General features: G+C 34.4%; 2 protein-coding genes across 6 annotated transcripts in view; both read left to right on the forward strand.

Moving 5' to 3' along the window:
- The window catches only part of LOC127859329 (microtubule-associated protein 4-like), an 87,488-nt gene that overhangs the window by 45,441 nt on the left and 16,377 nt on the right, over positions 1-25,670 (forward strand). For all 5 annotated transcript variants that reach the window (XM_052396666.1, XM_052396664.1, XM_052396668.1 and 2 more), the window contains 3 exons: positions 5,244-5,333; positions 6,122-6,217; positions 13,554-13,649. In XM_052396666.1, coding sequence (XP_052252626.1) covers positions 5,244-5,333; positions 6,122-6,217; positions 13,554-13,649 — 282 coding nt within the window. The remainder of the gene's footprint in view (positions 1-5,243; positions 5,334-6,121; positions 6,218-13,553; positions 13,650-25,670) is intronic.
- On the forward strand, positions 15,751-18,522 carry LOC127859333 (uncharacterized). Its single transcript, XM_052396676.1, has one exon. It carries the CDS (start codon positions 16,643-16,645, stop codon positions 18,194-18,196), a length of 1,554 nt encoding a protein of 517 aa, XP_052252636.1. The 5' UTR covers positions 15,751-16,642; the 3' UTR covers positions 18,197-18,522.

The following is a 25,670-nucleotide window of genomic DNA, read 5'->3' on the forward strand; positions in this document are numbered from 1 at the left end:
CATTAACCAAACATGTCCAACAGGAGGTCAGACAAATGTGAATTGTCAGATTGAACATGACCAGTTTGGATATAGTGTTGTCAGAAAAGCTAACAAAGGACTCAAGCAAGTAGAGAATGAAAAACCCAAACCCGACATGGGTTTTTCAAACTCAAAGCTGGATAAGGATAATAAATGGTCTGCATTGATGGATGATATCAAGTCTGAAGCAGACACCAAACAGTTGAGAGTGCATAAGAAAGAAAAAAGAAAATCCTTCAGACGAACTTTGTCAAATGGAATTACTGCGGATGATGTTGAAAAGAAAATAAACATGGTGGATGAATTAAGAACTGTGCTTGCAAGGATGGCAGATAAAGAAAATTCTTTTTTGAAGACATTACAGAAGAATAGACAGTCTGATGGTGATTCTAGGACTGGATCTTGGAGGATTTCAGTCAGGCCATATGGAAAAAAGTCTAAGGAGGAAGATAGGAAAAAGCTCGGGCACTCGATGAGTTTTTCTGAGAGAAATTTTGGAAGTGTTGAAAGACTGAACCCAAAACCTGTGCATGCTTTACTTAAAACTGATAGAAGCAAAAGTATGATGACAATTTCAGACATAAGTAGTGATCCAATGTCTGATAAACATGATATGAATGTGAATAAACAAAATGCAGATGATGAAAAAGAGAATGAGGTTGTCATGAATGGTTCGGAAACAAAGAGAAAAACTGAGTGGGATGATATTATTCAGGGCTTTTCTGATTTCAGTTGCAAATTGGATGAGATTTTCGATACCTTTCTTAAGAAAGAGTTTGAGTGGTTAGACAAAGAACCACTTGGTAAAATTACAAAAGAGGATAAATCAGAACATAGAAATAAACATGTTGGCAAAGATGATGAGGAGGATGTTGTTTTGAAGATTCTTAAGGAGCAATTGCTTGGTAGTAGGAAAGTGCCATGTTCACAAGAAGACAGAAACTTGAAGCCTTATGTTGCTGAATATGATCTGGATGAACAACAAATGGAAAAGCAGCTTTGGGATTCGTCCAGTAACAATTATGGTTTAGACTATGAGGAAACAGAAAGTGACATGGTGAAATATCAAAGTGTAGTTTTAGATGAGTGACATTTATATCTTATTTATGTGTGAAAATGTATGTGTATACAAAATATATGTGTGCTGCTTTGACAAACCTGGTTGTTATTTGCTTTTTAAACTTAAAGGGGAGAATATATATTGACACTTAGCACTGTAAGAGTCATTAAAAATTTACTCTCAAATCTCAAAAATAGGGATGGTACAATTTTACCTCAATTTTCCGTACTCAATGATGAAGTCTGTTTATGAGATAAATCTTTGTGTTACCATAATTATTTTGTTAGAAAAGTGGGAATAGCTGGCTGTATAAAATGTTGCTTTTCTAAGTATGCAGAAAATGAAAGTTAATATGCTTATGAGTCTCTCTCTCGAAAGAACGTGGCTTAATGCATCTACATATAGTGTCTTCCTATATTAATTAGCCTGTGCAAATTAAACAGGCTAATCTTGGACAACACTTTCCGATTAAAGTGGATTTTTGCTTAGAAGAGACTTCCTTTAAGCATAAAATATCATTAAACAGGAAAGTGTCCTCCCTGATAAGCATGTGCGGATTGCACAGGCTAATCTGCGACAACACCTTTAGCACATGCATTAAGCCACATTTATCAGAGTGATTCTCATATGCATCTGTTTCTGATAGTTTCATTTCCCCTGAAAGGCATTGCATGAGACTAGCTTTAGATTCAAGATAGATATAATCCGTGCTCTGTGAAAAGGGGATTTAATGCAGGTGTGTAAAGTGTCGTCCCGGATTAGCCTGTGCAGTCAGAACAGGCTTATTAGGGACAACACTTTCCGCTTTTATGATATTTTTCATTTGAAGAAAGTCTCTTCTTAGCAAAATTCAAGTTTAGGCGGAAAGTGTCGTCCCTGATTGGCCAGTGAGGACTACACAGGCTAATCTGGGACAGCACACTTTACACACATACATTAAACCCCCTTTTCAAAGAGCACAGCTGGTATATATTTGCATGAATGGAATGCTTAACACTCAAACATTGCCTTTATAATGTAACTGTATAAATTGTCAAATGACTTCTTACAGGAATGTTTTGTAATTATATTAAGATAAATATAACTGAAAGTTTGAGATACTTGCTATGTTATCAGAAAATTTATGATAAAATTGCTACTTTGAACGTACAGAGTATGTTCTTAGTGGATTCATTTCTGGCTTCCAAAATGTTAATTGGAATCGCGCCTTGTCAGAATATATATTAAACATTACTTTGGCATGACACAATCAAGTGCTTTAGAATGACCAATCCAAATATAAGAATATTCTCGGTAAATTCTTTGACCAATCAGATTAAGCTTAGTCATTCTTGATATTTGAAAAAAGGTTTCAGAAATTAATTCAATTTATTATTTGAACAATTTATTTAAGTCCCTTAGTAATAAATAATTATTCTTATTCACCAATTTCACAGCATTGTATGCTTCATTTGCTATTTCTACATTCCTCTGCTTCTCATGGTGTTGCATTTTTGTCCTAACAAATGCTTCATCAATATGGGCATATCTCAATACTGCTTTACTCATTTGCTCTGTTCTGCTTGCTTTATCCCCAGGTTATGAGTGAACGGCTGTCGTGGTCAGGCAAGTCTCGTATCGGCTCACTCGATAATGCCTCTCATACCCCGGGCGGTGGTAACGTGAAAGTAGGGCGACTTATTATTCAGCCTTTCTGACACATTTTGTTGTGCTTTTCCATTTAATGAAAAAGTTTACCATTTTTTCAAGTATTTTATGAGAAGTCATTATTTCCCATAATTTAAAATTATTACGTTTCTTTAAAGTGTCTTGTTATCGTCAGTCAGACTTAATTGCAGAATAAAATACTTACATAAATATCTTAAAGGGGCCTTTTCACAGATTTTGGCATTTTTTAATTCATTCATTAAATGCTTTATATTGATAAATGTAAACATTGGATCGTAAAGGCTTCAGTAAAAAATCAAGAATAAAATTAAAAAAAGGAAAAGAACATTGCCCGGAGCAGGTTTCGAACCAGTGACCCCTGGAGTCCTGCCAGAGTCCTGAAGTAAAAACGCTTTAGCCTACTGAGCTATTCCGCCGAGTACACATGCTTGGCGTATTTTATACCTTATATAAGCAATCTTCGTAGTTTCACAAAATTTAACGACAAAAACAGAACTATCCAAATTATTCAATCGTTTCGCGTTGCAACGCTTTATAATTTTTAGGTTTTAAAATCGTCAAAAGATGCATATAATGGCTATATAAGACCATGGTAAATGTTCAGTATTACTGTTTCCTCACAAATATCATAACTAAAACGAAAATTTGCGAATCTGAAACAACTTTTTTCAATTTTGTCAATTTACCAAAGCGTGAAAAGATCCCTTTAATAAAAAAAAGTGAGCAGACCCCCCGCCCCATAAACATAGTGAAATATAATCAAATAAAACTATACATGTACTAATAATGGAAAAAAATGAATGAAACATGAACATAGTATGGTTTTATTTCAGAATACATTAGGCTTTAAGCCCATGAGTACACAAACATATAATACACAATGTAGTAAACCGTGGTCAATGACATACAGGTATATATATATATATATATACTATTTTAGGCAATATAAATTAACAATTTGTAACGAAAGAATTGTATATGGATGAATTGATGATTCAAGTGACTGGTGTTATAGATACAGAGTAAGCGTCTTAATTGGTCATCAACATCAAGGGTCGGCTCGCTAACTAATGTCAGTCATACAGCGCGCGGAGGGAATGTCAAAGTGATCACAATGCACATTTTCCGGGATGCAGTTTTTGTGTTCTTTCTGTGCTTTTTATTTCACACCGCTGTCTCTTCTTTTCCACATGATATTAAATCAAGTAACTGATGATTTTGATTTCATCCATTTATGCCTAGCGTCTAGAAAAAAGGCCTTGGCAAACAGCGTATACCCAGATGAGACGCCGCATGATGCGGCTTCTCATCTGGGTCTGCGCTGTTTGCTTAAAGGAATTTCTATAAGAAATATTCTAAATATAGAAATAAATATACTAGACAAGTTTGGAAATAAATTGATCCAATTAAGAAGGATGGGAGAGTTCACTAGGCATAAATGGGTTAATATCCATCTACAAGATTAGAATAAACATGAGCTATTTTTAAACTTTTCAGATAAAGTATGTTACAGTATTAATTAGTTATAAATTGAAAGCATTCTAATTAATTCAAATGCATATCTCATACCAATTTTTGGAAACACATGAACACAAAACTCACAAATTCTGAGAGATATTGGCATTGCCAGTGAAGTCAATTGAGGGAAACATGGCTTTCATTCCAGAGCTGTGGAAGTCACCTATTTGTCATAGAGCTTTGCAAATCTCTACATTAACACAACATGCCAGGCTAAGTGATTACATGATTTTATGATAATGTCATTTCTGCGCCAGTGTTTCCTCAAAACATGCTTACAAAAAACCTGTGCTTTGCTTCTCACATTATAATTGCTTTGTCATTTAAGAAAGAAAACAGGCGCTGCAGAGCTATTATGAAAGTAGAGAATAATTGATGTGAATATATCGCATTTTTCAGTTTTTATGCATTTTAAGAAATGTATGACAGTGTCTTACCTTATTTCTGTATAGGGTTTCATTAATATAATGTATTGATGTTTAAAGACGACCTTCCTGAGAAAATTTAGTTCATAATTCAGGCCTCCTTAGCTGATCTATCTATTTTCATTTCTTTCCACAGTCATTATAATAGATAATTTTTAGAACATCTTATAACTTCACCAAGCTTTATTTATTTTTGCATCATTGTGTTAACTAACAAAAGTGTGCAGTGTAAACTAATATGTTTTCTGCATAATGGCATAAGTTGGTCAACCATAAAAAATTGCTGTGTGTGTGTTAACTTAAGTTTGTTGTTTTAAATGGTTTTGTTTATTTGAGTGCATCATTTTATATAATTTCTTCATTTATGCTGCATTTAAGCTTATAATTGTGTTTTTAAACACTATATTGTTGCCTTAATTAAGATATTGTATGAAAATTAATGTGATACTTTAATCCACAGACAATAGGTGAACATTTCAAGAAGGACAACTCAGATATATTTTGTTCATTAATCAACTTGTAACTAAAGAGTTTTCCCCCTTTAATTTCAGATTTTAGATCAAAAGATCGAGATTAAAGCACAGTCAAAAGTTGGGTCAACAGCTAATTTGAAGCATAAACCTGGGGGTGGAGACAAAAAGGTACAAGAAACATACAAATCAAACTATAACAGTGGAAATAAAATTTAAAGACACAATAATAAGAGCTGAATATTTGTATGAAGTATTTAGCCCTCCACTTCATAGCAGGATTGGGTAGTTAGGATTGCTCTTTGTCTGTCCATCCCTCTGTCTGTTTGCTCATATCATTTTTGTGTCTTCAGCACATGTCCTATATCCTTTGAAGACGTTTCAAGAAACTTGATTGAAATGTTTAGGTTATTAATATGTGCACAAGGTGTGAGCCTTTCCCACCCTGTGGTAGATCACCGTAACACTTGAAGGTTTATTTTTTGCCTTCATTTTTATGATTGAAGGTCACACTTGAATTTCTAAAGGAAAGAGCAGAAAAAAGCTTGCAGGCTTTGTTCAGCTTTGTATTACAATCGAGATTGACACAAGGAACTGATGTGTTGTTAATTCAAAGTAATTGGACTAATCCTGCAATAGCATGTACTGTAAATTAATGATCTACAAAAGCCTTTTGAAGAATCGTAAATGATAAGTCACGAATTAGTATGGATTGTTTTATTTTATTGTGTGTGTTTGAGTGTTTGTGTGTTTGTATGTGCCAAAAAAGATTGTATCTTATAGAAAATGATCTTGCATTCCATGAGGAGTAAATCTTCGCGTCCCATGCAAACTCAGCTTTTTATACGGCTCCTATGCTACAATAGATGCCACACTTGAGATATTGTTTCATGCATCACAATGCTGTCATTTGTCAGTGGGTATGGTACCTTGATATCTGCAGTCCTTTTTTTTATCAGATCGAGACAATTAAGCTGGATTTCAAGGATTCTGCAAAACCAAAAGTGGGGTCACTGGAGAAGGTCAAACACAAGCCAGGTGGCGGAGATGTTCAGGTGAATGTTTATTTAATTATTACTGATTTATTTATCGTAGGGAACTTGAAAAGCAACAAATGAACATTAATTTTCACACCTACGAGGTGGTGTGATTATTCCATATTGATTCAACGTATTTACTTTTTCTGTATTATGGGTTAATTTTATGCTCCCGGAAAATGGGTAGGATAAAGTCATTGCTGTGTCCATCCGTCTGAATTCTTATTTGTATGTGATTGAAATATGAAAGGTCATATATACTTTCATTTTAGGGTGGGCACGTGCATATTGTAAGGTCGTTTGACTCCATTTGATTTTACAGGGAATCACTGCCCTTTTAATAATAATTCCTTCTAAGCTTTTGATCTTTGACACTTATTATCAGAATTAAATTACTCTTCATACACACCATCCCTATTGGGTAGACAATCAGACATTTTCATGTTGTTTAGCTTTAGTAGGTATCTTAGATAATTGGCCCTTACATGAACATTTGTCTCACCACACATTGACAAAGTCAACATTGCAGAGCATCCATCTGAGTACTGCTGTAATTTAAGTTTGGGATATTGCTTTTATTTTTCACAAACTAAAACTCAATGGCTTTCTTTCATTCTACATGATTTTATTTGAGCCTAGTATCAGTTAATTTGCTAATTGTTTCACATTTTAAACAGAAGAAAAACACAGACAAAACAGAATAATTATTTATCATTTTTCTTCATCAACTCTTTCATTCAAAATATTTTCAACATCTCAATAACGCCATATTTGGGTTATTGTTTCGTTGACAGATATTAAGTGAAAAATTGGAATGGAAGACAGAGTCTCGGGTTCAGTCATTGAAAAATGCATCTTATGTACCAGGAGGTGGTAACGTAAAAGTACGTGTTTGTTTTCATGGCCATGGTTACAATCTAATATTTGTGTGTCTTGTTTTGAACACCCGTAAGAGTTTGTAAAATGTATTTTACTATAATGGTACTTAGATTTTTAGTGTGATGATGTAGGTTCTTGGAAGGTTCTTTTTATACATTTATTCTTCCTCTTGATACATGTTCATTTTGAAATTAAAAAATAAATGAAGATAATTAGTTTAAATTTGAGGCTGTCATGCGAAAATGGGTCCTATGCCATTTGTTTTCATCATAGCTTCAGACCAGCCTGTGCATCCACACAGGAGCTACACTGTTGCTAATATTAATAAGACCACAAACCCTTGCTTGACTTTGCGATTGCCTAGGCTGGCTAAGAACTATGCTGGCCGCATTTCATATAAGACCCATTTTCCCATGACGCTGGTCAATATCTAGAAGGATTTTGTCACACTTGTTCTGCCACGCATTAACATACATATCTGTTCAAGTTGATGTGCAGGTTAATATATAGGCAACAATCATGCACATTGGGATTTCTTTTTTTCAAACTCTTGGTGGCTGCAATAAAACAATATGTGATGTACATGTACTATCTTTTTATGTTTTTGGAAAATTTGCTAATCAATTTGTTTTAGTACACTTAATACCAAGTACTTAATTTCTTTTAAGGTTCTCTAATTTGTAACCTGTAAATTAGATTTATTACTTACACAAATATAACCATAATAAGCAAAAAAGATAAAATATAGAGAATAGTATTAGTCATGCAATATTTTATGTCATGTAAAATCAAGCATGATGTTGAGAATATACATAAAACTTATATACACTTGCTGTTTGAAGAGTGTAAACGTGCTCAAGACAGTTTAGTAGATGAAAGTAAATGATGATAACAAAACAGGTTGGCCTTTTACAAAAAGGTCCTTTAGTACTGGTGAAACATACTATAAATGAGGCTTGCTCTTTCAAAAGGGGCCTCAATGCATATTCGTTAAGTGTGGTCCCAAATTAACCTGGGCTGTCAGCACAGGCTAATCTGGAATGTCACTTTCTGCTTCTATTGTATTTTTTGTTTAAATGAAAACCCTTCTTTACATAAATCCAGTTTAGACGGAAAGAGTTGTCCCTGATTACCCTGTTTGGACTGCACAGGCTAATCTGGGACAACACTTTTTGCACAAGTCATGCATTAAACCTGTTTTACACATAGCGGGGCTTATGTAGTTTTGCTTAAAATTTATTGGATCCTCCTCTATTACCTTGCTGCTAACATAGATACATACTGAAAAGTTGGACTGGAATGTGGAGGCCAAGGTTGGTTCCCTAGCCAACGCAGATCACATGCCCTCAGGGGGCAATGTGAAAGTAGGTCAAGACCTATATTGTTGTGCTTTTTAGGATGGTTCCTGATGGTCATTTAGTTTGTGGTTCGTAAATGTGTGTGCTTTAGTGTATCATTGTTAGTATGATTGGGATGAAAGTAAAATTTGACATTTATATGCAGTAACCAAGTGTAATTGATTTAATGTTTGTAAAAAACTTTATTAAATTAATTTTATAGATTACATTAATAGAATTTAAACTTAGTGCAAATTTCATTCTATGTGTGTTTAAAATTCTTACATTGCCTTGTTTTCTATGCAAAAACATATATTTTCAAAAGATTGTTTTTGCATCAATGTTGAGTAATAAAAAATTTGCGAGGTTTTACCAAACATATTTATTGTTTATTGTGTAAATAGTATGTTTATGTTTTTGTGCTTTTTAAATAGAATTTGCATTTGTTTGAATATAAGATAGTAGACTTTTAAAATGAGTTAATTTACCTTTGTTAGTGTTTAGGATTTTTTATTAAAGCAGTTTTATTGAAATTTTGACTGTTTTTTATTAGTTTGTCTTTTTGCATGTCCTTTACTGGTTTAAATATGTTTTGTTAAAGGGTACTCCTGCAGTATTGTGTATAGAATTGATAGTTGTTTGTACATTGATAATATATAGTTTTTATGTCCCCCACTATAGTAGTGGGGGACATATTGTTTTTGCCCTGTCTGTTGGTCTGTTGGTTGGTTGGTCTGTTGGTTGGTTGGTTTGCGCCAACTTTAACATTTGCAATAACTTTTGCAATATTGAAGATAGGAACTTGATATTTGGCATGCATGTGTATCTCATGGAGCTGCACATTTTGAGTGGTAAAAGGTCAAGGTCAAGGTCATCCTTCAAGGTGAAAGGTCAAATATATGGGTCAAAATCGCTCATCTTATGTACACTTTTGCAGTATTTCAATATTCAAGATAGCAACTTGATATCTGGCATGCATGTGTATCTCATGGAGCTGCACAATTTGAGTGGTGAAAGGTCAAGGTCAAGGTCATCCTTCAAGGTCAGATGTCAAATATATGTGGCCAAAATCGCTCATTTTATGAGTACTTTTGCAATATTGAAGATAGCAACTTGATATTTGGCATGCATGTGCATCTCATGGAGCTGCACATTTTGAGTAGTGAAAGGTCAAGGTCAATGTCATCCTTCAAGGTCAGAGGTCAAATATATGTGGCTCAAATCGCTAATTTTATGAATACTTTTGTAATATTGAAGATAGCAACTTAATATTCGGCATGCATGTGTATCTCATGGAGCTGCACATTTTGAGTGGTGAAAGGTCAAGGTCATCCTTCAAGGTCAAATATATGGGTCAAAATTGCTCATGTAATGTCACTTCTGCAATATTGAAGCTAGCAATTTTATATTTGAAATGCATGTGTATCTCATGGAGCTGCACATTTTGAGTGGTAAAGGGTCAAGGTCAAGGTCATCCTACAAGGTCAAACGTCATTTAGGGGGACTTTGTGTTTCACAAACACATCTTGTTTAATATTTTATTTGACAGTTGCTGTCATATTGATCATAACATAATCATAGGTTGTTTGTTTTGTTCAGACATACATGACACATGGAGAATACACAGCTTTAGTTGCCAAATTTATAAGGCTTCTCAAAAGATTATATTGAATATGCATGCATTGTTAATATGCTCAATTAACGTGTTGTAACTTATTAAACATTGTATTCATGAAATTTTAACAATAAAATCTTCACAATTTGTTTTTCACCAGATTATGTGAAATAGAAAATTTAAACTTGTTAATGAAAGAAAATGTTTTATTTTAAGAAGCATATTTAAATGGGTAAAAACATTACATCATACAGAGTAATTTGACTAGATGTGAAAAAAATGTTGTAGCCAAATGGTGAATTCTGATTAGAATGCTACTCATTTGGGGCAATTTAGAAGGTTTTTAATAAAAATGAAGTAGCATTATTATTCTACCCTGAAAAAGTACAACTATGTTTCACCCTGAAGTGTATATGTACATAACACTTTTCTCAATCCTGGTGATCCAAACTTTCTTCAGTTTATATTAACCTTTAAAATAAACTGACACAGCAATGTGGGTTTTAGTCATATTTATGACATAGACATAGTTCATTTTGTATACAATACATTGGCTTTCTTAATAAAAAATGAGTAAGTGCAACCGGTGCTTAAATTAAACATTTTCTGCCTAAAATAAAAAGAATATCAATGCTTTTGACTGTTTTTTGACAATTAAGATTTTTTTTGAAGCTATTGTCTATCAATTGAGTGAACCCTACATATGCTTAAATCTGAAAACATCCTTTTGACTTTCTGCAACATTCAGATTGTAAGCAAATGGATCCTGTGGAAGTCGGAAGCCAGAGTTAACTCCCTTAAGAATATTACCAGGAAACCACTCGGCGGGAATGTGAAAGTGAGACCCTCACTGGAGCACTTGCCATCTTGTAGAACAGAATTCATGTCTTTTGTTTGATATTTTGTTCTCCAAATGTTTTGACTATTTTTCATAAACAGGTTATGTTTGCTCTTCTTCTCTACTGCTATTTCATGTAAGGCAGTGTTATATTATCCATGTTATGATTGCTTACGGGAACAAACATAGATGAGTCTCAATCTGGAAAAAAGGGGCTAAATGCATGTACTTCTTAAGTGTTGTTTCAGATTAGCCTGTTCAGTTCATACATGCTAACAAGGGACATTACTCTCTGCTTGTATGGTAGTTTTTGTTTAAAGGAAATAATTATCATCTTAGCATAAATCCAGTATAAGCAGAGAGTGTCATCCATGATTAGCCTGTGCAGACTGCACAGGCTAATCTGGGATGAAACTTAATGCATGTGCATTAAACCCCATTTTCCCAGAGCTAGGTTCAAGTACATGCAAACATGGATGGAGACCAACAAACATAGATCCAGACCATTTTTTTAAACTTGATCAATATTTTATGTTACTGAAACAATTACTGAAACTGATAACAGAAATGGATAATATCTTGCATACATGGAAAAGCAGCCAGACTGATGGTTTTCATAGTTTATAAATTAAGATGTCTGTCATGTTTCAATGCTATCCATGTGCATTCATGTTCATATTTGATGTAGTGTAAATTTAAACAGTTGTTTCTTGTTAATTGTCAATCAGTTAGGTCAAATGTTAGATAATATGAACAAAAAACAACAGAATCACTTGGTAAATGACAATGAACTGGTGAAATGCATGGGAAAAAGGTGACATACATGAAATGTTTTGCCTCAAGTCTCTGCAGCAATCTGTGTGTGTTTGAACACTTCTTTGCACATTCTGCTTTCTTACATTGACATTGATACAATGATATTCCTCTAATTGCAGAATAAAAAATATGCAACTTATCACTGGCCAATTTATAATTTTGGATTTCCCTTTTTTTTAGCTCACCTGATTGCTTAGGAGAGCTTTTTTGATTGGTCTTTGTCCGTCGTCTGTCCGTCCGTCGTCCACATTTGGTTTGTAAACACTCTATAGAGGCCACATTTCTTGTCCGATCTTCATGAAACTTGGTCAGAAGATTTGTCCCAATGATACCTCGATCAAGTTTGAAACTGGGTCATGCTGGGTCAAAAACTAGGTCACCAGGTCAAAAAAATAAAAACCTTGTAAACACTGTAGAGGTCACATTTCATGCCCAATCTTCATGTAACTTTTCAAAATATTTGTCTTAATGATATGTTGGTCGAGTTCAAAAGTGGTTCCGGTCGGTTGAAAAGCATTGCCACCAGTGGGCGGGGCAGTTTCCTTATTTGACTATAGAGAAACCTTGTAAACACTCTAGAGGCCACATTTCTTGTCTGATCTTCATGAAACTTGGTCAGAAAGTTTGTCCCAATAATACCTTGATCGAGTTCGAAACTGGGTCATGCTGGGTCAAAAACTAGGTCACTAGGTCAAAAAAAGAAAAACCTTGTAAACACTGTAGAAGTTACATTTCATGCCCAATCTTCATGTTACTTTGTAAAAATGTTTGTCTTAATTATATGTTGGTGGAGTTCAAAAGTGGTTCCAGTCCGTTGAAAAACTCATGGCCGCCAGTGGGCGTGGCAGTTTTCCATATTTGGCTTTTGAGAAACCTTGTGAACACTCTAGAAGTCAAATTTGTGCCCGATGATCATGAAACTTGGTCAAAACATTGGTTTTATTGATATCTCGGACGAGTTCGAAAATGGTCCAGATTTATGAAAAAACATGGCCGCCAGTGGGCGGGGCAGTTTTCTCTATAATGTATAAAGTGAAAACATGTGAACAATGTAAAAGTCACATTTTTGGCCCCATTTTTATGAAATTTAGCCAATCTAATATGCTCAAGAGTACTGAATTTCTAATAAGGAATGAACAAGGCTGTGTAAAAAAGGTGAGTGAACTAGGGCCATTTTGGCCCTCTTGTTTACAATGCTGTTAGTGTCCAAATAATGGTCATTTAAGTATATGAAACTCCGTCTGATCTAGTTCAAATTAAAATTATCTGTTTCTTACTTCCATATAATTATATGACTTTTTTATGCCACAGCAGTAAGCAGTAATGGAATTGACTGTCCATCTGTCTGTCCTTCTTTTTGTTTTGAGCATAGCTCAAAAAGAATTCAACAGATTCAAATGGAAATAAATACATGTATAATGATACAAGTCTTTTGGAGAAAAATATAATGATAAAAGTCTTTTGGCGAAAAACACTTTCTCTTTGATTCTCACAGAGTTTTTTTCTGTCATTTAATTTTCTTGTACAAAGCATAACTATAAGTATAAAATTGATTGTAATTAAAATTCCTTTATCAATAGAGGATACTGAGTTTTCTGTTTTTCACTAAATAAATAAAACCTTGTGTTCTCCATATCTTGAAGGTCTGGGTCACACTTGTGGGTCAAATGATACTTAGGGTTTAAGTTCTCTCGATGTCTTATCAGAGGCTTTCAAGTTTTGATTGTAATATTTTGTTTATCAAAGCAACAAAGACATAGCTTTCAGGACAAATCATTCCACTATGGTTTTTATTTAGAATTATTATTGTGAACAATCATTATGCATTAATTTGACAAAGAATAACATTTTGCTATCACCTGATTTCAGATTCTGGATGAGAAGGTAGATTTCAGTGAGACAGCCAAGCCCAAGGTTGGCTCCTTGGAGAAGGTCAAACACACGCCCGGCGGAGGAGACAAAAAGGTCAGGCATTGTTTCACACTCCCGGTAGTTAGTTTTAACCTAATAATCTTAGAGTGATTGATTAGCTTATGGCTTATTCTCAAGTATATTTCTTGTGTAGAATCTAGTCTTGGTGTTTTGGTGGGGGAAGGGGAGATCATTAGAATGGAGATCAAACTTGGACCTCACTTTTGCTTACCTACAATTATTGAATTAAAGTTACTAAACTATTCTCCAATGCATTGTCTTTGGAAGGAGTTAATGAATTAAATTTACTTATGTTCACACAAACTAAGCCCATAAGACCATGCAATTATAATTAATTTAAGTATTATCAAATATGTTTTAACACAGTTTTACTTGATTAATTTAATTGTAACAGATTATTGAAGCTATTACCTCCCCTTAGTCACTGAAAGTATTGAAAAGTTGTGTTTAAAATTGTGTATTAAGGTTTTAAATGGATTTAAATTTAATCAGTTATAAGACTTGGCCCAATGTCAGAATAGAAACTTTCACCTTCCATTCCACTGAGTCTTTTGTTAGAGTCAGAGTATCACTATACAAATGTTGACATTATTTGAAACAAATAGATGTCATGATAACATTGTTTGGTTAAGTACTTTAATTAGTTTTTTTGTTACTGGTATATATTGTTTTGCATTGAAATAAGCACACAATATAAGCGCACAGACTTTTAAAATATGAAATCTCAGAAATGATCAGGTGTATGCGTTTAGACAAATAGACCATTTGTTGAAATAAAGCAGTTGTACTGTTTTTGTCTGAAAATGTATCATACAACTCCTGAACATAAGGTTGAGTTTAAAAATACATTTTGGGCAACACTTGATTTTCTTCCTAATAATTCATAATTTCATGTAAGCATTATCCCACTATTGCCTTTAATGTGCCATTAAATCTATAATTAATTTTTGGTAGTATTAGAGGAGAAACTCTTAAAAAGCACTTTGCATTTGAGTATAAATTATGGTTGGAGTAGGCTTTTCAATGATCAATATTGAACAATATTGTTCCACCTAATACCACTGCCAAACAAAGTATCCCATTTAATACCTGGGGCAAACAATATATTGTCCAATTTATTGTAATTTTAGCCATATTTCCCAATTTAATGTAGTTTTTATGTGGAAAAAATGTGCTAGTCATTCTGTTAAGATTCATTTGAAAGAGATTTTGCTTATATGTTTGTAAAAGACGCTGAAACAAGTGTAATGTACAGTAGATTGTGGTATTGCTGATACACATGTATTTGCATAAATACTATTTGGGGCAATTTTATATTATGCAAGCCTGACAAGTTTTTTATTATTCATTTGAACTTTGAATTGCAGTCAGAGAGAACATTCTGTTAAAAAGCAAAAAAAATCAATACATAATTGTACTGTTATACCAAAAAAATAAATACAGAAGAACAGATCATACAGATTGCATTACAGTTTTATGCTAAAAGTAGAAGTATTTGTATCGATTTTACCTTTCAAATGTTTGTTTAATTTTATATGAAGATATTATGTAGATGCAAGACATGAACATTATATTATGCAGATGCAAAATATACTTAACGAGTAATTTATACAGATACTTTGAGAAAATGTTTTCGTGTCCATTTATTGGAAAACTGGATTTTCTTGTTGGCAGAATTGTTGCATTTGTTTTGCTTTTAGTAAAATTATGGAAGAAAAAATATTTCCATATTTAGAAAGGATCTGAGTTGATGTTGCAGGTCAATACGTGCAAATTATTGTAAATCTTTTATTTGAATAATAATTGTTCAAGGATGAGATGCATTTTATAGGGGGTTAATAACAGTTGATTGTGATTTTGTTGCCATTTAGAACGAATGGGCAATTTAAAGCTGGAAAACTGGACTTAACTCAATGGTTTTCTCATGATCACACTTAAGATAGAATCATAGTAGCTCTGTATCTTGATAGAAGTATGATCATATAAACTAAAAGATCTTTACGTCATAGTCCTTGCTGAAAATTGATAGTATTCAATTATAGTGAATGGAGGTTAATCTATTACAGGCTCGTAAGAACTATTTTGAATAAATATTTGGTTTGTGGACTGTTGGCTTTTATTTCCATGATTTAGTTTGAAACTGTATGGTGTATTCTTAAACTCTATGATAGAGGTTTTAAATAATTCTAGTGACACATAAGTGGATTACCATTTTTGATAAGAAGTGATCATGGAATGGGTGTGCAAATTAAAATTTACAGACATGAATAAACATGGCAGATCATTTTATTCAAACATTACTATTGAACTTGGAATGTTTCCATTGAAGAGGCAGATATGCTAGGCAAACCTTGAGTGAAAGTTTTTATTGACCCAGCTCAGTGGTATTCCCTCTTAATAGAACCATGGAACTGCGAGACATTGGCTTGTTACTTGATAGGCTTATAAGGTTACACTTGGTATGTGATCGATAAGTGATTGTTAAATAATCAATTTATTAATATTGTTTTGTACAAGTTTTAATCATGTTTAATATTTGAGAAAGTGGAAAAAAACTTTTACATGTTTTGAACAATTGACATGCATAATGCAATATATGTGTACTTAAATGCACTATTGCAGTGAGTTTGCCACGTGGGGATCATTTATGATGATGAATTTAAATGATTACACAAAAGTTTTTAAACTTGAATAAGGTTTGAATAGTGAGAGCAGATTAAAAAAATTCTATAAATAGAAAATGTGCTACTTTTGTCTGGTCATTGTATGATCTGGCATCGTTTCAAGACGAAAATGGAAGTGTTTCAATTAAAAGTTTGCTTATTGGTATTCTGCAATAATAAATCAAACCATCTGTCTTGAAGGACATATAAGTGATATTAAATCTCGAGAGATATTCCTGAATGTACTTCATGTGAATATCAAAGTGCTAGGATTCTAAAGGAAACACCATAAAAAAGTACCTTTGGACATTACTTTTTATGTCATTAAAATAAAAACGGGCGTGAGAAGAGGAAAAATTCACAATGAGTACACCACGCTCAGAATTGTCCATGACACCTATATCTCTGGTGGACCATGAACAGAACAGAACTCGAAACACAAGAGACATGAACTTTAACTTCAAGTCCCTGAATGCTAATAACTCACAAGATGCATCACTTAACCAGTCTCATGACACTGGTGTTACTGGTGACAAGTTGAACCAGTCTGTTGATTCAACAAACGACAAAGGCATGAAGATAGCAATCCGTGGGACAGCCGCTAGTGAGACGATAACAGATGATGAAAGGTCTGATGGTACCTCTCCGGCTTACACAGAACAGTGGGATGAGTATTCGTCCCCGAGGAAATCTATCATGCCCAGTCAGCTAACACACAGATCACGAGAGAGTGGGCGAATATCGCCCAGTCTAGATCCCACCAATATAGACGTGGGGCACCAACCTGCAGAACAGCAGAGATTTAATGAGCCCTTGAAATTGCGGAAAGGGCGTCATTTTGTGGATTTTCAGCCACCGTCACCGACGATTGTGTATGTGCCTCATCGAAGTTTTGCTCATGGTCGTTGGACGAATGTAACTGTGCAGAGAAAGAACGGTCGTTATGTTGTCATCGAACAACGTCCAATACATACGCAGTTCACAGATTCAACACCAATGGGTCGAAGAGAATATAAAAAGGATGTGTTTGGTCCTGAGACATCTTGGACGAAGAAAAAATCACCATGGAGTTGGTCAACGAAAGGGAACTTCATTGAACGGTCCATTAACCAAGGATTTCATGAGCCCTATTTACCCCCTATGAAGCCTCGCTACTCCTACGTTGGATCAAGGGTGGGTTCATTGGACAATGCCGAATATCAGCCTGGGGGAGGTACCCATAAGGTGCCGTCGTTTAAACTCAAGTGGGAAGCAGAAGCTAAAATTGGTTCCTTGCCAGCGACTTCCCGCACAGAGAAGTCTCCAGAATTGAAATTACCAAGTATAACACCACGATTTGGGGCCAGCGCAGACTCAGAGTCATTTACGACAATCCACTACACGCCAGGTGGGAATGTGGTCCTGCGTAAGCAGAGATACAGTGATGCACGTTCACAGGTGGGCTCCTTGGACAACCTGAGTCATTCCCCGGGTGGAGGTAGCGTGGAAATCCCGAAAAATAAAATAAAGTGGAACCAGAAAGCAAAGATTGGTTCCTTAGACAATGTTACACACTTGCCTAAAAGCAGCAATGTACAAATATTCAGTGAAAAACCCAAATGGCAAACTGAGCCCAAAGTAAATACATTGGAGAATGCTGATTATGTCCCTAAAAAAGGCAAATTTAGGGTTCCGAATTTCAATAAAGATTGGAACAAATCAGCTGCACCTAAGATTGGATCCCTTTCAAATGCAAATCACACGCCAGGGGGAGGTAATGTACAAATAATTGACGTTCCAAAAAAATGGAAAGGAAAATCAAAAGTCGATACAAAGTGGAAGTTTAATTATGATTACAAGAGTTTGTTTGGCGATGAAGATGCAATGATAGACCGTCGGACAATTAGTAACACAAGCTCTTACCCATACACTGTGTAGCAACAAACATGATACATTTGTATATAACTTGAATAACTTGTGCCAAAAAAAAACTGTGCTCGATTTTGTGATAATGAAACTGATTTGATTTTATTTAATTCATATTTTTCATTTTAATTATTAAATAATTATTTATAAATTCATAAATGTGCACACGGTTAATGTTATACTTCTTATGATACGAGTGTTATAAAATTGTGCTTGTTAGTTAATCTTTCACTTAGAAAGTTAAAATGTTTACTAGATGAACAAAAAGAAAAACAATGCATTATTATTTCAATCACTTAAATTATACTTAAATATGTTAATTTGAGTTTGGTTTTACGAAAATGTTTTGCATATAGCAAATTTACTTTACAAGGAAATCATTGTTTTAAGTTGTGGTCTCTACAATTAAAATATTGATATTGATCTATATTGATTAAACTTTCTTTGTAAAATAGTGTTACCACTGTGTTGCTGTTGTTTTTATTTGTCACAGTTACCTCCCATTTCAAGCATCTGGTTTTTATATTATTTCAAAAATCAAGTGATCTTTTATCAATAAAAATAAACTTTCCTCTCACTCCACACATTTATCCACTTGTCAGTTAAGCACATATCTTAGTCACCAAGCTACTTACAACAATTAAATAAATAAATTGTACTTGAAACAATGTTTATGTTCTTACAATTTACTTTGACTTAAATTGCAGTTGTTCTTGTTATTCTAAATAAGGTAATTTCATTACATTTGACTGCTTAATTAGGTAATGTCATTACATGTGCCTGCTAAATAAGGTAATGTCATTACACTTGACTGCTAAATAAGGTAATGTCATTACACTTGACTGCTAAATAAGGTAATGTCATTACACTTGACTGCTAAATATGGTAATGTCATTACACTTGACTGCTAAATAAGGTAATGTCATTACACTTGACTGTTAAATAAGGTAATGTCATTACACTTGACTGCTAAATAAGGTAATGTCATTAATGACACTAGACTGCTTAGTAAGGTGATACCAAATTTGGCTGCCACGGGATGGACTGCTTAATAAGGTAATCCCCATTGCATCAGACTGCTCAATGAGGTTGTTATATTTCATTTACACATAAATAAGGTTATCCAATTGCATTGACTGCTATGTAAGGTAATGTCATTGTATTGACTGCTACATAACTTTATACCAAACTTCTAAATAAGGTAATGTTTTTGCATTGATTTCTATATAAGATAAATTAGATAATGCCATTGCATTTACTGCTATATAAGGTAATGGCATTTTACCAGACTAATACATAAGTTTATGACATTGCAGTGCCTGCCAAATAATGTTATTTCATTTACCTGACAGTTAAATAAGTTAATGCCGGTGGAGTTACTTCTAATTAAGACAATTCCATTGCATTGACTGCCATATTTGGGATTGAGAAATAAGGTTTTATCTTTTGTTTGATTGCCAAATATGGTTATGCCATTTGAATTTACCTGCAAAATGAGGTAATGTTCTACATTGACTTTAAATTCATATTATGCCATAACATCAGCTGCTAAGTAAGCTTATATAATTTATTATGCCCCCTTCGGAGAATCAGTGGTATATTGCTGTGCACATGTCTGTTAGTCTGTTGGTATGTGAGTAGGTTTGTCAGGTGGTCAGTATGCCAGACCAAAGACCATTTGTGTCTGTGTTATATCTGGACAATGCTTTGACCTACAACCATGAACATTTTAATGATGGTTAATTGGAGGTAAGGAAGAACCTTACCGTTTTTGTGCTCGGCATGTCAAAGGTCAAGGTTGCAGGGCCTTGTGACCATACAATTGTTTTTGTGCATTTTCTTGACAATGCTTTGACTTATGATCATGCATATTGACTTGAACCCTTTACCACTCAGATACGTATTTTCATGCATTTGTATTCCCTTAAAAAGTTATTATCCCCACGCTTTTCTGAGAAAAAGTGGGGATTATGTGGTTATCTCCGCCATCTGTCCATCCGTCCTGGCCACTATCTCCTCCTACACTATTAGCACTAGAACCTTGAAACCTACAAACATGGTAGCTATGAGCATATGGGTGATGGTGCACTATTTTGAATACGATCAGACCCCTGGGTCAAAAGTAATGGGGGTTGGGGTGGGGTGGGGCCGAGTCAGAGATTTTCCTGCGACTGCGATTCGAAAAAGGCTCATAACTACTGTGTCCCTTCAGATATTGCTTTCATATTTGGTTTGCATGTGTATCTAGACAACACCTTTCCATGCGCATACAACTTTTAATCCCTGTGACCTTGACCTTGAACTTAAGGTCAGCGTTCAGGTTTTGAAATCTGCGACCGTGATTCGGAAAAGACTCATAACTACTGTGTCCCTTCAGATATTGCTTTCATATTTGGTATGCATATGTATCTGGAAAACACCTTTCCATGCGCATACAATTTTTTACCCCTGTGACCTTGACCTTGAACTTGAGGTCAGCATTCAGGTTTTGAAATCTGCGAACACGATTCGAAAAAGGCTCATACCTACTGTGTTTTTCAGATATTATTTTCATATTTGGTATGCATGTGTATCTGGACAACACCTTTCCATGCACATGAAATTTGTACTTGGGGTATGCGTTCAGGTTTCGAAATCTGCAACCTCGATTAAAAAAAAGCTCATAACGTCTGTGTCCCTTCAGATATTGCTTTCAAATTTGGCACGCATGTGTATCTTCAGACAAGACCTTTCCATGCACATAACATTTTTACCCCTGTGACCTTGACCTTGAACTTAGGGTCCGCGTTTAGATTTTGACATCTTTTATGTGGTTATCTCCGCCGTCTGTCCGTCCGTCCCTCCGTCCTGGCCACTATCTCCTCCTACAATTTTAGCACTAGAACCTTGAAACTTACACACATGGTAGCTATGAGCATATGTGCAACAGTGGACTATTTGGAATTTTGATCTTACCCCTGGGTCAAAAGATATGGGGGTTGGGGTGGGGCCGGGTCAGAGATTTTCACTCATTTTTAGCAATCAGGTGAGCTTTTGTGACCGGTCTTTGTCCGTCGTCCGTCCGTTAACATTTGTTTGTAAACACGTAAGAGGCCACATTTTTTGTCCGATCTTCATGAAAATTGGTCAGAAGCTTCATCCCAATGAAATCTCGGTGAGTTCTAAACTGGGTTGCGCCCAGTCAAAAACTAGGTCACTAGGTCAAAAAGAAGAAAAAACTTGTAAACACTTTAGAAGTCACATTTCATGCCCAATCTTCATGTAACTTTGTCAAAATGATTGTCTTAATGATATGTTGGTTGAGTTCAAAAGTGGTTCCGGTCCGTTGAAAAACATGGCCGCCAGTGGGCGGGGCAGTTTTCCTTATTTGGCTAAAGAGAAACCTCGTTAACACTCTGGAAGTCACAATTTTTGCCCAATCATCATGAAAGTTGGTCAAAACATTGGTTTTATTGATTTCTCGGACGAGTTCAAAAATGGTCCAGATTGGTGAAAAACATGGCCACCAATAGGCGGGGTATTTTTCTCTATATGTATATAGTGAAAACATGTCAACACTCTAGAAGTCACATTTTTTGCCCAATTTTCATGAAATTTGGTCAGAACATTTGTTTCCTTGATACGAGATTTGAGTTGGAAAACGGTTTCGGTCAGTTGAATAACATGGCTGCCTGGGGGGGGGGGGCAGTTTTCCTTAATTATTTAGTAAAAAAAGCATGTGAACACTCTAGAAGTTACAATTTTTGCCAAATCATCATGAAACTTGGTGAAAAGATTGGTTTTATATATATCTCAGATGAGTTTGCAAATGGTCCCAATGGGTCAATAAACATTGCTGCCAGGGCGGTGGGGCAGTTTTCCTTATGTGACTATATAGAGAAACCTTGTGATCGAACACTCTAGAAGTCACATATTTTGCCTAATCATCGTGAAACTTAGTCAATACATTGGTTTTATTGATTTCTTGGACAAGTTGGAAAATGGCTCAGATCGGTGAAACACACTTTTTAGCTCACCTGATTGCTCAGGTGAGGTTTTAGGATTGGTCTTTGCATTCACATTTCTCAAGCATTCTTTATCAAAGTTGCTGAAAGATCTCAGTCAAGTTTGATGATGAGCAAAATCACATAATAATTGCCATAATTATTGCCCTTAGATTGTCCAAATTTTCATTATATTGTACAAAATCCTTGTAAGCAAAGTTTGATGTTTTGTAAGGGGGGTCAACTCAAAATATAGGTCACCATTTTAAATCTTACAAAAACAAAAACACTCCCTAAGCCAGAGTTTTGGTTCAATAATGATGAAACTTGACCAGGATGTTTGTCTGGTCAATATCTAGGTCAAGTTTGACATTAGGTAAAGATTGAATGAGCCGACTCCTCTCAGGTGAGCGAACTAGGGCCATCTTGGCCCTCTTGTTTTAAGGTTATTTTACATTCACTTCTTCACTTCTACACCAATTTACTTCAAATTGATACTGAACATCTCTTATAACGATACGGTCAATCTAAACTATGCATGGCCCAATTACCAACCCTGGGGCGCACCTGGGTCAAACATGCGGCATGGTGATACTCATCGGCCTCTGCCGAGTCATTTCTAGTATTTAATTCATCTCCAAACCTTAGATACTCATGAGCAGCAAACAGCATAAAACCTGAACAGACTGTGAGTTACTCGCAGGCTGTCCTGGTTTTATGCTGGTTGCAGAAGACATTTTTGCTTTGCTTTATGGGGGAAAGGGTTAAGGTATCTTTTGTGAAATGGAAGACACCTAATGGTTTTGAGGTCACCAGGCAAAGGGTCATTTTCACAGAATTTGTTACAGGAATTTTTTTTTGGTAATATATATTTTTAAAAAGCTTTGATCAAAGATAATGTCAATTGGTATAGTGGTTACATAAAAAAGGATGGTGGAGTTTTATTTTAAGGTCAGCAGGTGAAATGTCGAGGCCAAATGAGCTTTTTATCAAGAAATTGTTTTTTAGGATATCTATAGAAATCTTTGACATACGATCAGCTACATTCTGGTGACTACAAAGGAAAGAATTATGCTGATTGATTTTGAGGTCAAAGGTCAAGGTAACGGAGGATTGCAGTAGGAAATTTGTTTCTGCACATTGTCGGAAGGACTGTTTTACATATTATCATGCATATTGGTGTATTGATTACTTGGGTATTGTAATAGAGATTACTAGATAGGTGCCTAGTAAGTTTGAAGCCATCAGGACAAAATGTCAAGGTCACATGGGTTTGTATCATGAAATTCATTTGAGCAAGATACCGAAAGAATGCATTTACCTATTACACAGACGATATAAAAGAAGCCTTTAGATTTTGAGGTCATCAGGTCAAAGATCAAGGTCACATGCCAGAGAATTTAATGGATTAGAGGATGATCCCTAATGATTTCAAATCATGAATTCAAAGGTGCTGGTCACAAGACGACTGAGCTTCAAGTCAGGACCATTCATCTTTTACAAATATCTCTTTCATTAATTATCAATAATAAATGCTAAATATAACAAGGTATTAGCCATGCTAAAGACAGCAAACTAAGGTAAAGTCCTTGTGGTAGAAAGCAAATCACATGTTTTATAAGTTAACTCCCTTGGGGAAAAAAAATAAAAATAAAACCCTTTTTCAACTCAAGGTTGTACCTGCATTACAGAGATACTCAAGTTATTGAAATTTCCATATCAACCAGAAAGAAATATTCTCTTAATTGTTTGTACTAACAAACAATACCATTAATTGATTAAGTCAGCATCATAAATACTTACATTCTTCAACTATAATTAAAATTGATTTTTTAAAATACACTTTAAATGCAGTGCCAGTTCTTGGTTGTTTATAATATTCTATTATTTAAATTGTCTTCCTATTTGATAATCAATTTAATGTGTTAAAAAAACCATTTTGAGTTGCTTCCCTTGTCATTGAATTTAAGTTATCTGACTTTAATAATCTGTAAAAACTATTAATAATAATATGAATAGCTTTTTAATGTAATAGTGTGAGCTTTAATTTGATGATATTGATCCTATTTAATTCTATGAACATATGTTATGAAGTAATAGAAGTGGTTGAAATTGCCTTTCACCTTTTTTTAAGTTCAATAAAGTCATAGCTGTGAAAATCATCAATTATACAAGACTCAGCACGTATTTTATGAATATTAAAAGTATCATGGGGATTTTAATCTATAGATTGACACCCGCTACTACATGGTTGCTTGGTGTCAATATTTGACTGATTTGAAGTCTTTTAAGTCTGTGACGATCCCTTGCAAAGACTTTCAAAGCTTGTCATTGGGAATTGCATGGTTTATTAGTTTTCTATCAAATTTCCTTTTGGTATAATTTTATTAAATGGTTTGTATTGTCTTCTTGGGAATTCTTTGACTTTGAGTAATCAAATGTTAGGTGTCAATTTCATATTTCGCTTAATAGCAGTATCATGTTACATTAAGCATTGATTGTTACACATATATTACTTTTCTGTCAAATATGAAATGTACTAATTATAAAATATAAAAATAATGCTAATATTGTTATTATTATTATTATTATTATTATTATTATAAATGTTATATCATACTACCACATAATAAGATATTTATGCATTTAATATTTTATGCAAACAAATAAAGACTAAAATGAAAATTAATTGATAAAAACCCATTTAAATCCTCAAAATTTTATTATCTTAAAGTAAACATAAACAATCAATCAAAATGATAGCTGATGAATACCATACAATTTTTAAATGGACTTTAATCTTTTAAATATCATATGCTTTAAGTCTTAGTCGATAGATCATTTATAGAGAGACAAAAGGCAGTGTACAGGTCTATAGTCCTATATGACTGGGAGTACCATGTTTGAATGGTCCCATTCAAGACTAATCAACGTGATCATTGATTATACCGGAATGACTCCACGGTCCTTGTGGCCCATAGTTACGGCAATGTGAATAGACTTTCCGTTTCCTCTTTTGTTTTTGGCAAAGTTTTAGCCTCTTTTTGACATAACTAATTAGCTATACATACTTATTAATATTCATGCATGATTTCGGAACTGTAACTATTGATGCATTCTTTTTAAACATTGAGATTTTCAACAGCAAGCTTTGCACTGATTCTCTTGAAAAGTAATTGGGCTGTGATATGTATGATAAACATTGAGGCAAACTAGATGAGTTGCTCTAACAAGGTGGTTCAGCACAAATTGATGTAATTGGGAGTCTTTCGGAGAAGTACAAACTGTTCCTTGGAGATATTTTTTGGGAGAATTTAAGATAAACTTTTACCTGGCGTGGATCAGCAGATGGCATAAAAGTGAATTGTGCAAATTTAAAGTGCGATTAAATTTTTAGAAGGGGAATAAAGTGCTTATACACTGTAATATTAAAAGATTGTATTGATCTTATAGATGAATGGATGTACCTCAATCAGTCTTATTGATAATGTGTAGTGGCAGAG

The sequence above is a fragment of the Dreissena polymorpha genome, chromosome 15 (genome assembly GCF_020536995.1).
Source record: "Dreissena polymorpha isolate Duluth1 chromosome 15, UMN_Dpol_1.0, whole genome shotgun sequence".
Lineage (NCBI taxonomy): Eukaryota > Metazoa > Mollusca > Bivalvia > Myida > Dreissenidae > Dreissena > Dreissena polymorpha.

Bases quoted from the DNA above. Each gene is read 5' to 3' on its own strand.
- LOC127859333 (XM_052396676.1), top strand. From the start codon at position 16,643: ATGAGTACACCACGCTCAGAATTGTCCATGACACCTATATCTCTGGTG.